The 14,259-nt window shown below is 48.5% G+C and overlaps 1 protein-coding gene across 1 annotated transcript; it reads right to left on the bottom strand.

The window, feature by feature from the left end:
* Positions 1 to 5,849: 5,849 nt before the first annotated feature.
* Positions 5,850 to 9,619, bottom strand: LOC132424294 (zinc finger protein ZIC 1). The gene is made up of 3 exons (XM_060010078.1): positions 8,638 to 9,619; positions 7,043 to 7,206; positions 5,850 to 6,362 (listed from the first exon to the last, which is right to left on the bottom strand). The coding sequence occupies exons 1-3, from the start codon at positions 9,617 to 9,619 to the stop codon at positions 6,165 to 6,167; spliced, it is 1,344 nt and encodes a 447-aa protein (XP_059866061.1). The 3' UTR covers positions 5,850 to 6,164.
* Positions 9,620 to 14,259: the final 4,640 nt, after the last annotated feature.

Genomic DNA, 14,259 nt, shown 5'->3' with positions numbered 1-14,259 from the left:
GATAGGAAAACCCTTAGTGCCCTGCCCTCCCACCTCAGGCGTGGGGTCTGTGACTGGAGGGGGGCCAGGTGACTGGAGGGGACGTCTTCTCCAAAGAGCTAGAAGAACTGCCAGGGTGCCAGCTCCCTGGAAGGGGACAGGAGGAGGACAGCTCCTAAGTGGGCAGGGCTCGTAGTGCACTGGGGCGGCCCTTAAAGAATAGGAGATTGCCGGCCCACTCGATGGCTGGAGCCTACACTGTCTGCCTGGCTTTGTGAACTCACTTAAACCAGTGCGGTTTCAAAACAAACACGTGCAGCTTCCTCGCCGCACTATTTTGGCAGCCGGGCCAGCAGCTTTCGCAGGCCAGAGCCTCAGAGCTGTTCCCCGCGGCCCGTGTGGGCGGGGGGGGGGCTCATGCATATTCATTAGCACGTGGAACCGCGGGCCCAGGGCCGCGCTTGCGCACTGCTCTCCCAGCCACAGTCCCAGCCCGCGGCAGCGACTTCGAAAGCGCCCCGCAGGGCTGCAGGGTGGCGCAAGGGGCCCCTCAAACCCTGGCCGCCAGGCCTTCAGTGGAGGGGCTGTGGGGAAGTCTTGCTGTTCCACCCCACCGCCACAAACTCACCTCCAAAGCTAGTGTTTATATATTTTCAAGAAATTCTCCAGAACAAGAATCTCCCTTGACGCACAGACTCACCCACCCCTATCCTTTTTCGTGGTTTTACCTTCCTCCACAGTTTTCAGCTTTCTGTGCCAGAGGCTAGGATTTTCCCGGATAGACAGAAAAAAAATTTAAAAGGAGTTAGGATGTAAGCTTCTCTCACCTTCCTTATGTCCTTATGTTTTCTGTAGCTTAACGGGGATTATTACACAAAAGACAGAAGCAAAATAATCGTAATTTTTTTTTGAGTTTGCTAAAGTCGCTGGCCTTCGAACGTCTGTTGTTTTATTTTTTTAGAGAGATATAATTCCCATCTGTTTATATCCATGCTTAATAGTTGATTCTTGTGTATGCTGTAGGTGAAAATATCACTGTGTAAGTTTCACAACCCGTGAATTCTTCTGCATAAACTTACAAAGATGACCCGCAATATCAGAGGCAGTCAAAATTTTGTGGACAAGAGACAGACAATGGAAGTCTCTAGTATCATTGACAAGCAATGTCATTTCCATACTAGATAGCTAAATTCAGTTTCTTATTCTTGAAAAACCCACCTCCAGTATAGCATCAACTGGAAACTTCATACTGTTTTAGCTCCTTGCTCTAAAGTGGAAATAAACGTTAGGAACTAATGCCAGAATTCAGCTTGCATGGTAAAAATAGCCCCTGGTTTGGGCTGATCGTGTTTCCTCTTACTTGGTGAGACACTCTGGAATGAACCTGACTTGCATAGATTAATGGAGAACACTGCTCATTTTTTGTGTATATTATGCCATTATACTTGCAATAAACTTTGAGGAAAAGGCTCAAATGTGGCATGCTATAGAACGTTATTACCATTTTTTTCTTATTTCTTGCCCCAAACTAGTGATTATCGTTTGAAAAAAAAAGAGATTGCTGTATAGTTACTCTTATAAAATCTTACATTCTACATCTAACCAGTTTAAATGGGTACATATTACTGATAGTGAATAGGGTGGTAAAAAGCTGGGGAAAAAAAAAAACCTCAGCACCCTGAGTAATATGAACCTATAGCAACATGAACCAGGTTTGCCTGGCATAGATGAGATAAATCTTTCCACTGCCACTCTGTTTTCAAGAATTCTAAAACCAGAGAGTAATATGAACTGTGGCAAATTTTATAAAAACAACACTTTGTTTTCCTAATATGAACACATAGTTCTAAGAACTACACTTGATGCTAGGAGCAAGCGAGAACTCTGTACCTAGAGAGGACAAGATAAATTTGTAATTAGTATTTTGAGTTGGAAAAAAAAAAAGAAAGAAATGTGAGCTGGGAATCTGCTGACTTCATATCTAGTTCACAAATAATCAAAGACACAAGCTCAGTGCCTTCATTTTGAGTTTGCCAGACCACATATAGTTACTCCCGGCCCATCATAAATTGGTGCTTCTCTTTAAGGACCAGAGCCTTCCCCAAGCTGCTTCCTGGAAAGCAGTATGCTCAGGTACCAACTCCACCAATACTGATTCACAAGGGGACCAGGACACTGATGACAGCTTGACCTCTAAAAGGGAACATCAGGAAGGTTTCAGGGCTGGGCAAGGTATTTGGGGAATGTAGTTCTGTTGCCAGCCCTTTAAAAGTTCTGAGAAAACTTCACCATCAACAAATAAAAACATCTAAATGCCAGGCCCATGAGCAAAGAAGGTTAGTGCTATTTACACTGTCAGCTAAAGAAAAAAAAAAGAAAGAAAAAGAAAAAAAATGATAAGCATATGGGGCAATTGAAAGGTTACATCTTTCTTTTGGAGGTGGTTTGCTTCTTAAAGGTTAACTTGAATGCTTGACTTTAAAAAATCAAAATCATCAGCTGCAAACGCTTAAAGCAGTTGGGGGTAGCTTTTGAAGAAGAAAACAAAGGATCTGAAATGTTTGAAAATTACTTAGCCCCTATATAAATGGAGCTTGTATATTTACATGCTTACTCTATAAATGTACACACACACACATACCACAACTCATTTCTCTTCATTTCTCAAATACAGTTGCTTGTAGTCAGGCATCTTTTGTTGACGCAATATAACTTTTTAATAACTTGTTAGCTGTTCTAATCATTTGATAGTGATAGAAAACAATGCAGTGAAAATATGAACCAGGATGGCTTTCTGCCTAAATCAAAATCCACAGCTACACACACAAACCAGCCATTCGCAGCATCTTCAGCTCCTGCTAAATAGGGTCTAACAATATATTTCGCTGTTCACATTCATGTATTTCAAAACCTAATAGCCCATGAAGAAAAGTAGAAAGAATACATCCCAAGAAGCAAACATTAAAGGTACCAGCAAAATAATAGACTACATTTAAGTTTGAAGCATTATTTTAGGCAACCTACATCATTAATGACTTTTTCTTTGGGATAAGTGTTGGAGAAGAGAATGCATAAGGGGGACTGGCATAAATATTGGCTTCTACTATAAAAGTTCCTTTCTGGTGAGTGAGGTTATTCACAAACACACACACACAGTACTCCTCAAATGGTTTTCTAAAAAAAAATTATTTGGCATTCAATGTCTAAAAAATTTTTTAATATGAAGTAGTTTTGAAGTAAACATTTATCCCTAAAATTTATCTTTAAAATATCCTACTTAAATCATATATCATAGTATGATATTGTATTATTATACTATGTTATTAAAGTTTAAAAAGGCATCAGGTACATAACAAATAATGAGGCATTTATATTTCCAAATTTGAAGTAAACTGCTTTCAGGAATGGTCAAAGGAAAAATACACTCATTGACTATCTTCCTAAATATACTAACAAAGTTATAAAAGTACTGTTGTTATTATTATTATACTTATATCAGACTCCCAGACATTCTAATCTCTAAAGGAAAGGGAAGGATTATTAATTGAGGTGTTTACCTTTCTTTCCTAGAGAGATGAGCTATTTTCTATGTTTATTAATTATTGGCCCTAATGTCTGGAATCACTTCAACTACTATGCTGTTAGTTAATTTTAAACCTCCAGAGCCAACTGGGGCCAGCTTATAGTCTCACAGGTTTTCGGAACCAGCAACAATTTCTGCTTAGGTGTTCAACTTCCTTAAATCTCACCAAACCTTGCAAGGTGGCGCTCTTTTCATGAAAGGTTAATCTTTACTCTTATAGATCACAAAAACAATTTTTTAAAAGTTAAACACCACTGTCTCTAGTTTTTGATGTGCTACAGAAAGTGTAGCAAATCCCCTCCTTACCTAGAAAAACTTTGCTGCCTAAAAGTGACAAATACAAATAGCAAGCAATGAAAGGACGAGTCAAAAAAATTTTAAGTGAATTTAACATTTTGATTTTGTAATTGGTCAATGGTACACTTCGAAACAGATATGAGTATCTTAAGCGGTTCTCATACTCTTGAGGGTTTTTCCGTCTTGCTTTCCTTCTCAGAGTCACACATAACATTGTATATTAAAGATGCAAGTCTCGGTTCCTACTTGCCTACAGTGGGTTCAGTTTCCGTCTTGTGCTCTGACACATCAGCACCCTTGCAACTACAGCCAAGGCCCTGATTTGTGATCTCCGGCTACGCTGTCTGCTTAATGGGGCGATCATGCAAGCTACAACCAGAGACAAAGAAGCTCACGTTCCTACCAGCGCAGCTAACTTCGAGGGAGCAGCATAGCTTGCAAATCTATCAAACTAAACTGCAAGAAAGACAATCTGATTTAGAGAAAAGGCGTTCTGCTACAGTCATTAAGCACAAGTAATTTAGATTTTTTTATATTGTCTTCTCATTTACAAATTTACTGTATCAACGCCAGCCAATGGAACGAATTTCTTAAGTAAATGAGAAATAAATAAAAGAGATAGATAATCAAATTACATAAAATAATTCTCTTCTCTATATGTATTTTTGAGAGAACTAATAACTGGCAAAATTATAGGAATAATAACGTATCACAGGAAGTAATTAATTTAAATTAGCATCACGTTTGAAGAAATATAAGTAAAATGCTTTATGGAGGTTTACTTTCGTACAAAGAAGGAAGGCCTGGAAAAGCATGCATCGACATCCAGAAAATTAATTATGGCCATAAATGGTTTAATTGAAGACAGCAATTTAAAATATGATATTGTAAATCTGCAACTTGGTTTCAACTCGGGGAATTTAATTTGGGGGACAGCAGAACCCTTGGCTGCAAGTTCATTTGCAAAGCTGCAGAGCGAGTCCTTGAGCTTCTGACAATTCGCCTACATTAATATTGATGTCGCCTGCGCAATCTATTTCTGTTATTTTTATGGTTGTTATTCTATGTCTGCAAAGGTCATTTAAATTATACTGCGGCCGAAAATTTGTTTCATAAATTTTGATATAAATACTAATTACACCCTCTCGGAGAGCCAGCAGGGTAGCGTTCATTTATCACGTTTATATGACCTGCGATGACAGAAAGGGAAGACTGGTGAGCTTTTCCCAAGACCCACTAAGGCTGGCAGAAGAGGCAGCAGGTTGCTGGGGATGAAGAAGAAATTCCTACCACAATCACTGAGATTTAAGAATCTTTAATAACGTACGAAAGGTTACCAAACAGTTCTGGAAACTAAAGTGTACATACGAGTTCTTCTAGCCATAAATATTGAATAGCTGTAACATGAATAAACCAGCCCTTTACATGCGGATAAATATGGAAACTAGGAATTATATACATTATGTGGTTGTATCTTTTGCCAAAAGCAACGGACAGTTATAGTTTATATCTTCTTTTAATATCACTTTACATAAACAAATGGAACAGTTTGACACGCAGATCCAGGCTCGTACTATACGAATTCTTGACAGGACGTGAAAACAACATTTTACTGCACTAAAGTACTTAGACTTTGGGACGAAATGTTTGCACTTTATACAAAAAAAGCACATTAATACCAATAATATTCTGTTAGATCGACGTGGAGACTGTAATCGTACAAAGTAATTCACATTTTGGTACACATTTACTAGAACATTCTTGCCATTCAGTACAAACAGTTGGCTTTCGGCCGCCCACCCCTCCCCCCTCCGCCCTCCCCCCAGCCCCTCCCCCTCCCCAATGCAAAGACCACAACGCCACGATCCCACCCCACCCCCCCGTTCCAACCAAGATATAACTATATACAGAATCCAACAGTACAGTTTTAAGCTAATAATTCTGTATTTACAAGAATGCAAAGAAGAAAGAAAAAAAAAAAAGCCGACTCCCAGAGAGCCTTTTCAGATTCCCAGGAGAAACTGGCCCTCGGGGTTGGCGGCATTTGGTCAGGCGACCGCCTTCTTCTCCACCCCCCTCCCACCCCTTGGCTACCAAGCCTTTGCCAAACTAAGAAAAAAAAAATGTAAAGGTTTGGTGCTTCTCTCTTACTCGGTCCTGGGTCTATCGGCAGGTTTAGAAAAAATAGGATTAGGGGGTGGGGAGGGGACTCTTTTGATGCTCAGGGTTCTTTCAGTAATATTTTGTATGTGTGTGTGTGCTCAGTCTCTTAAATAGGGTTTTGTTCGGTGTTTTGTTTCTGATTTTACACGTACCATTCGTTAAAATTGGAAGAGAGCGCGCTGTGGCCGGCTGTGTGGTGGACCGCGGAGGAGGAGGGCGACAGGGAGCTGGTGGTCGGGTTGTCTGTGGAGGGAGACACGATGGTGGGCGGCGTGGAGGACTCATAGCCCGAGCTGGCGGCCGGCGAAGGTTGAGAGCCCTGCGAGGAGGATTCGTGGACCTGCGGGAATAAAGTCGCGTTTTTACGGAGATAAAGACCCGCCGCGGCGGCCGCCCGGGGGGATGAAGGCCGCGCGCTGCCTCCCCCAGGAGCCCTGGATCCCCTTGAACTCCAGGGAGGCCGGACCCGCGGGACTTGGGCTTGGTTGCCCCGCCTCGGCCCTGCAGAGGCTGGGCTCTGCGGAGGGACAGTGCCCTGGGGACTCAACAAAAGAAAATATCTAGGGAGGGGGAGGCTGGATGTGAGGCCAGAGCCTGAGATGGACCTCACGGCAGCCGCTGAACGTTGCTTGCTCAGGGTTAGGGGAGCCAGCGCTCAGGACCGCGTGCAAGACCCCAACTCTCTGCCCAACGCTGCCAGCCAAGCCGCCATGGCCGCAGCTTCGTCAGCATCATCCCGCTTGGGCTGTCCTGGCTCCCCATCAGTCGCGGCCTCCGCTAGAGTGCTCACTTCTTTTGATTTTTATTATTAAACAGTACATTTAGAACGGTCTTGGGTGGCCCCATCTCCTCTCCCAGCCCCCGCCCTCTCTGCCCAGCCCCAGTCAGCAGAGAGGAATCGTTGCCTTTCCGCCTCTGCCGGCTCCTGCCACCGCCCGGCTGCCACTCGCCGCCCGACCCCGGCCGAAGAGCTGAGCGGGCTCTTGGCTCCAAGGCGGGCGGCGAGAGCGCGGCGATTACCTTCATGTGTTTGCGCAACGAGCTGGGGTGCGTGTAGGATTTGTCGCACATCTTGCAAAGATAGGGCTTGTCACTCGTGTGCACGTGCATGTGCTTCTTGCGATCGCTGCTATTGGCGAAGCGTCGGTCGCAGCCCTCGAACTCGCACTTGAAGGGCTTCTCCCCTGGTGCGAAAGGCAAGAAAGAGACAGGTCTGGTTAGAACAAACCCCGCGGCTCTTTTCTAAAAATTAAACAAAAGGAAAAAATAAAAACAAAAATTAAAAAGGCAGCGGCCCAGGGTTAACACTTTGCAAGCTCAAAACCGGGATCTTTAACAAAGTCATATATCTGCATTGGAGTTTTAAACATCTGAACTATTTTAACTCTTAATCCAATTAGATCCAGATTTTATTATTTTATTATTATTATTATTAGTGGTCGTGGTAGTTTTTTAGATCCCAGAGTAGCAGCAGGTCTGGCTGCTGGTTTTTAGGCCCGGGGCTATACAGACGACTTCAGGCAGCTTCTACCTAGCTCTAGGTTTCTAATTTTCACATTCCGGGCCGATTCTCCTGCTGTTTTGCTCTTCTCTCCTCCCCTTACCCCCTCCCCGACGCTCCGCACCCCGCTCGTCGCCGCCCCCACCCCACCCCACCCCTATACACACTCACATTTTATAGGATAATCCGGGCCGAGAGCTCGGCGCCGCAAATTCTTCCCTGGCTCCGGCGTAAAACGCCAAGTTCCAAACGCAGTACTCAGAAATCACCCGGGCAAACCAGGACAGGGAAGCAGACCGGATTCCCGGCCTTGTTGGCCCAAGAGGCCCAGAATGGCCTGCCCAACCCACACTAGAGCCCTGAGCTCGCCGCGAACTTTTCTTTTAACTGCGCCCGACCGGTCTATTTATTTTTAAAGGCCAACTCAGGGCATTCGGTGTTTCGAAAAGTCCTCACAGAATCTAATTGACAAAGCGGACTTCTCCGCCTTCTGCTGACTTCCCCGACTCCTCAAGCCTGCTCACAAACAAGTCACTACTAAAATCGGGGCTCTTTAAATATGCATAAGCCCCCTCAGGCCCGATTGACTTCCTTTCACCATCGCCACCCCCTCTTTTCTGTCTCTATTTTTGTTTCTTTCTGGGCCCCTTCATCCGATCTCCTCCAATTTCCTCAGCTCCTTCCTTTGGCAAAGTCCTCACTAAGGTGCGTGGAGAGGGGATGTTGGCCGAAAGCAAACGTTTAGATTCGCCTGCAGCTGGAGCGGCTGGCGCCTCCGCTGCCGCCGCCGCCGGGAGCCGGCCACCTCTCCCGGCTTTGCGCGCACCAAGGGCTCCGCAAAACAGGGTTTGTCTCTCAGCTCTCCCCGCCTTTTTTTAGTTCTCATTTAAAAATCTATAACCCTAGATCCCTCTAATCCGATCCTCTCTGTACTTTACCAGAATTTCAAGCTTCAAACTAAAAACCAGCACACATTTTCGCTGTCTGCCTGCTGGAATCTGACTTCCAGACCCAACCGAGGCCGGGTTTGTGCGCCCCCGCCGCTGACTTTTGGATTTCGGGTCCCAGGCCTGGGATAGGGAACGAGGGGTGTCAAGGACAGCCGTTTCCGTACCTGTGTGCGTCCTTTTGTGGATCTTTAAGTTCTCAGAACGGGCGAAGACCTTGCCGCAGCCAGGGAAGGGGCAGGGGAAGGGCTTCTCGCCCGTGTGCACGCGGATGTGGTTGACCAGTTTGTATTTGGCTTTGAAGGGCTTGCCCTCGCGCGGACACTCCTCCCAGAAGCAGATGTGGTTACTCTGCTCGGGTCCGCCGACGTGCTCCACTGTGACGTGCGTGACCAGCTCGTGCATGGTGCTGAAAGTTTTGTTGCACGACTTTTTGGGGTTGGCCAGCTGCTCGGGCTCGATCCACTTGCAGATGAGCTCCTGTTTGATGGGCTGGCGCATATAGCGGAAGAAGGCGCCGGCGCCGTGATGCGCGGCCATGTTCACGTTCATGGGCCCGTAGCCGTGCAGCTGCGGCGCGGCATAGTGCTCTGAACGCGGACTGGTCACCTGGCCATACTGCTCGGGCCGCGGGTACATGTCCCCCGAGAAGCCAAGCCTCATCTGCCCGTTGACCACGTTGGGCGATGCATGGCCCGCCGCCTGCTCGTGAAGGCCGGGGAAGAGGAGGTGGCCCGCGGCGTCCGTGTGGCCGTGTGGGCCCCCGAAGCCCCCGGCTGAAGCAGCGAACAGACTGTGCTGCGCGCTGGCTGCAGCCGCCGCGTCGCCAAAGCCCCGGTTGCGGAACAGAAAGTCCCGCGTGGAGTTGAAAGCTGCGCTCGAATAGGAGCCGACGTGGCCCGGATGGTGGTGATGTCCCAGGGCCGCCGCAGCCGCGTAGCCGGGAGCCTGAGACGTGAAGGCCGTCTGGCCCGCGGAGGCCAGCTCGTGCGAGCTGGGGTTGAGCTTGAAGGCACCCATGCCGTCGGCGAACGGGTTGATGCCCAGGCCCACGTCGCGCTCGGCCACGTCGCCCGCCGAGTGGTGGCGGGACGCGCCAAAGGTGGTCACGCCGATCGCGGGGTACTGGGGGCCGGCGTCCAGGAGCATCGTGGCTGCTCGGGGCGAGCCCCGGCCTCCCCCGCCCCCCCCACCCTCGCCCGCCGAGGAGGGAAAATTAGGAGGAGGAGGAGGAGGAGGTAGTGGAGGAGGAGGAACGGGAGGCGGAGGAAGAGGAGGAAGAAGAAGAGGAGGGAGGAGGAGTCGACCCACCTCGCGAAGTCCTAGCCTGCAGGCAGCGGCGCGGAGCGCCGGGGCGCCCGCCCGGCCAAGCGCGGGGAAGCCTGACTGCTGCGGGCCGCGAGCAAGGCGGGCTCCGGCGCCCGCCGAGCAGACCCTGCCGGCCCGGCTAGCACTTTCTCGCCGCTCAGTCTCTGCCGAGAGGACCCCGCGTCAAGGCTGCCCAGGGAAAGGCATGGAGCATCTCAGCTCCCCAAAAAAACTTCCTCCCGGATTTGTAGCATAGAGGAATGTGAGCGCCGGAGCAGCGACTGCTAGCCCTCTCTCCGCCTCGCGCCGTACGCCCCTCCTCACTTCTCTACTAGCCCCTCGCCCTTTCTTTTCTCTCTCTCTCTCTCTCTCTCTCTCTCTCCTTTCTCTCAGGCTCGCCTCCTCGCTCCTTCACTCTCCTTTTTCCCCCTCTGCTTTTTGCAAAAAAAAAAAAAAAAAAAAAAAAAAAGGGGGGGTGGAGGGGGAGAAAAAAAAGAAAGAAAGAAAAAGCCAAAGAAAAGGCGCAAATCATGCACAATATTGTCTTTTGCGGTTTATCTTCCTGGGGAGAAACTTTCACCTCCTCAGCCGGGCGGTGAGCGCGAGACTGATAGCAGCAATCATTCCTGCAGATAAATGAATTGAAAGGACGACACCGTCCCCCCCTTGATGAATGGGAGCAGGGGGAGGCGTCACGTGCTGCCGACGCGGGCGCCCATTGGTGTGCCCGCGCTCCCCCCGCCCGCAGCCGCCGCGCCAACGGAGGGCGCGCCGAGGCGCCGCGCGCCTTTCATTGGCCCGCCCGCCTCATCAATCCCAGGTATTGTAAAGCGCTTGACATCCCCTTTTGACAAACAGGGCTGCCAGGAGTAGCAACTTTTTTTTTAGCCAAATTTTTCCCCTCTTCTCATGGAAAAAAATTTTTGCCACGATTTCTTTTCCTTTTCGCAGTCATATACATTCTCTCTCCTCTTTATCCGTATCCCTCTCCCTTTCCCTCTCCATCTCTCTTTCTCTATCTTGTCCTTCTTCAGAACTGCTCTTAGCTGAGCGATTAGCGACTTCGGGCGTCTCCGAGAACAGGAGGCGGGGATGGGGCTGGTAAACACAGCTAAGGCACTTCCAGAATGTCCCGATTCAGCAACTTTCTTTTCTTTCTTTCCCCCTGTCCCCGCCTTGAAGGGCAGCAAAGGAGGCTTTTGTTATTTGCTCCGTTTGAAGTTCGCTTCCCTCTTGCTTCGTCCCCCTCCTGTTTATAATTTAAGATCTCGGGAGCACACAGGCACACACCACTTTCTCTTTACCAGAAATGTGATTTCTGAGGATAACCGGTTGCCTCTATTTTCTCACTGTTATCAAATCAATCAGACTTCCTGCTCCCTCCTCCCCCCAAAAAATAAGCACAGGTGGATGAGAGCTCCAACTTTCCAGGTTCAGGGTTTTTTGTTTTTGTGTGGGGATTTTTTTTTTTAGCAAATTGAAAACATTGTTGCTGATTTTTATTTTTTTTCCTTTCCTGTGTTATTCTTTTCTTTTCTCCCTTTTCCCTAGTCTCCCGTGTCTGCCCCCACTAACCCCTCTCTCTGCACTCCTGTTCCCAACCCTGGCCCCTTTCATTCAGGTAAAACTGTAAATTTCCCAACACGCCATTGTTCTTCAGGACTGCCCAAAGCTCCCTAGAAATCCCCGAATACTTTTTTTGGTATTTAAATCTGCGATAGATAGGACCAATGTAAATTTTGTGACATTCAAACCTTTTCTAGTTCACAAATCAGTCACCCTTGTCACAGTTATTGAAATTCCGTAACTCACCACACCAGGACGGTGGAAAAAGCGGGCGCGGTCTTTGTTGCCGACCAGGCTTTTGATCGCCAGAGAAAATTTACTTACCTTCAGATGAGTGAGCAGAAAAAGAAATAACACTCCCTTTGATTTAGTTAGGAAAATGCAGACATTTGGATTCAGTGCAAACATACAACACTCGCTTGTTTTCGCGATGCGGCCCTCGATTAACCTGTCTTTGCCCAGCGCAAAGTCTATTCAACAACTGCGCGTAGTTGCTTTTTGTCCCGTCCACAAAGAGCCATTGACTATATATTAAAATGATTGTTGAAAGGTAGAGGAGTATGGCACTTAAAAGCAGGAAAAAAAATCCCTGTGACTCAATCAATTAAGGCGAGCAACATTTATGCATTTCAAAAAATGCATGAGGATGCGGGGGGTTGGGGGATGAAGGTTGCATTTCTCCGCAGCTCTGTTTAAAACCCAGCAGCCCAGGCCGAGGGTTTAGCTGAAGCGTCTGCATATTCATTAGGTCTAATTATTTTCTAGTAAGGAAAACACAAAAAGCCAAGAGTCGGAATCCTTCAATTTGCCCTTTGTTTCTAACTTCATTTGGCTTCTTTGCAGCTGAATCACAGCCCTAAACTCTTTTCTCAGACAAAGAGAACTCAACTCATCCTTTCACAGGCGGCCCCGTTAGGAAACTCACCAGTGCCTGGGCGAGAGGAAAATGAAAATGAACATTTTTTGCCCAGTCGCCTGTTCGGGCTGCACAGGCTGGAAGAAGGCAGGGTCAGCGTCGGCCTGTCCTCCTTTCTGGTTTTCTGGTCTTTTCATCGACTAGATTCTCGCTTGGGGCTGACGAGCTGAGCTGCCCTTTCCCTGGGCTCTCCCTGCTCAAAACTGGACTTCTGTTAGCTGGGATGGTTTCCTGGTGTCTGAGGAAACTGGCTGAGCATTTGCGCTTGTTGTGCTGGGAAATAGAAATTTGAGAATGAAAAAAAATATCAAATGTTCGGTCCCCAGCAACAAGTCTGAGTGCAGCAGCCCCCGAATTCCCTGCCAGCTTTGAGTGGAACAAGGATGGGGGAACGAAGGCAAAGGGATGGGGCTTGAGGGGTGGTTTAAAAAAAAAACTGTTATATACTTTGTTTTTTAAAAAGATATATCGGAGCCACTCAGAGTCTTTCCTGCTGCCTACAAGGGAAATTTGGATCCTGCCTCCACTGCAGTTGTAAAAATCTTATCTGCAAGGAGAAGCTTTCTCTAGAGGCTGTACTGCTTTCACCAGGGAGAACAAATCTTGAACCCACCTCTCCTGCCTTTCAAAAAAAAAAAAAAAAAAAACAAGGGAGGGGACCTGAGGGGAGAAGGGTAGATGCCGTTGGGAGGGGGAGAGGGAAAATAATTCTTCAAAAAAGAAAAGTCAGTCCTCTCCTCTCCTGTTCGTGGAATATCCAAGGGGAACGTTGACAAGAGGGTATTTTTAGGAAACGCGTCCAAATATACAGAGTAAGAGTGAATGTGAGGAAAAAAAAAGTTGTGGGTTGTAGAAGTTATCAAGTGGGATTTGCGGCGCTCTCTGCAGGAAACGCAAGCGGCTCCAGTTCAAAGCCACATGCACCAACGTGACATATAAGCCATTAAAATATCATCCTGACGGCTCATTTCTGCTTCATCATACATTCCCTAACTGCTTCCCGAAAGCTGGAAAAGGAGAAATGAAAGATGCCCGCCTCGCTGGAACCACAAAAGAGAGGCTTGGAGGGTTTTGTGGTCCCCCTCAGGCACCTCAAAGTGATGTGCAGAAATGAGGCGATCCCGGCAACAGGTGGAGTGGGGTAAGTGCGTGAGTCCGGGGGGCAGACAGACCGGACCTGTACCCCCAGCAGTGGGGTAGGAGGCACCCAAACCCCACTGGGATAAGAGGCCCAGCTAGATTTTTCCCCCATCCCCCTCCCTCCGTAGCCCCCCAACCGTGGGTACAGGCCCCACCCCGCTGACACTGAGGGGAGGAGGGGGCCCTTCCGCCGAGAGGCTACGCTGGAGATGAGTCCATCCCTTCTTCTGGGGGGCGGTGCAAGGGGGACGAATGGGGCTCCCACTGGCACGCGGACCAAGGGCAGCTTGTTGCCTGCCCGCCTTCCCTCCCCTCTTTGTAAAGCGCCTGGGTGCCCCACCGTTGGCCCAAGAAGGGGAGTCGTGGCCCAGAGCTTCCCTCGCCCCGAGTGCTGGGCCCGCGCAGGAGGGGGCCCCTGCAGACTGCTTCTCCGTCCTGCCCCCACAAGGATGGCAGGGAAAGACTCGGCTTCCCCTCTCCAGGGTCAAAGGAGCCAAGTTACCCCGGCTGGCAGCAAGATGATGGAGCTTCTCCACCGCTACCTGACTGGGGATGCTGGCTGGGTCAGCTGCGGGGCCCGCATCCTCGCCTTCTTGCAGTCTGGTCCTGCCTCAGGACGCTGACCGCTGGGACCCGCTCTCTGCGCGCGGCGGGCTGTGGGTTTGGGATTTGACTTTCTTTCTCCCGGATGCGAACGAGGGCTACGACTAGCTCTCAAAGGAGAAGGCCGCAGCTACCTGGGATTCTGGCCACTACCCTAGACACATGGAGGCCCTGGAAATTAGGGACAAGTGGGGCGGGAACAGAGTCAGGCTGTGAAGCAAAGCTAGAACTGCCCCAAAGGGAAAGTTTGGGGTTG

Source organism: Delphinus delphis, chromosome 4 (genome assembly GCF_949987515.2).
Source record: "Delphinus delphis chromosome 4, mDelDel1.2, whole genome shotgun sequence".
Taxonomy (NCBI): Eukaryota; Metazoa; Chordata; class Mammalia; order Artiodactyla; family Delphinidae; genus Delphinus; species Delphinus delphis.
This window is presented reverse-complemented; position numbering and strand designations above follow the sequence as displayed.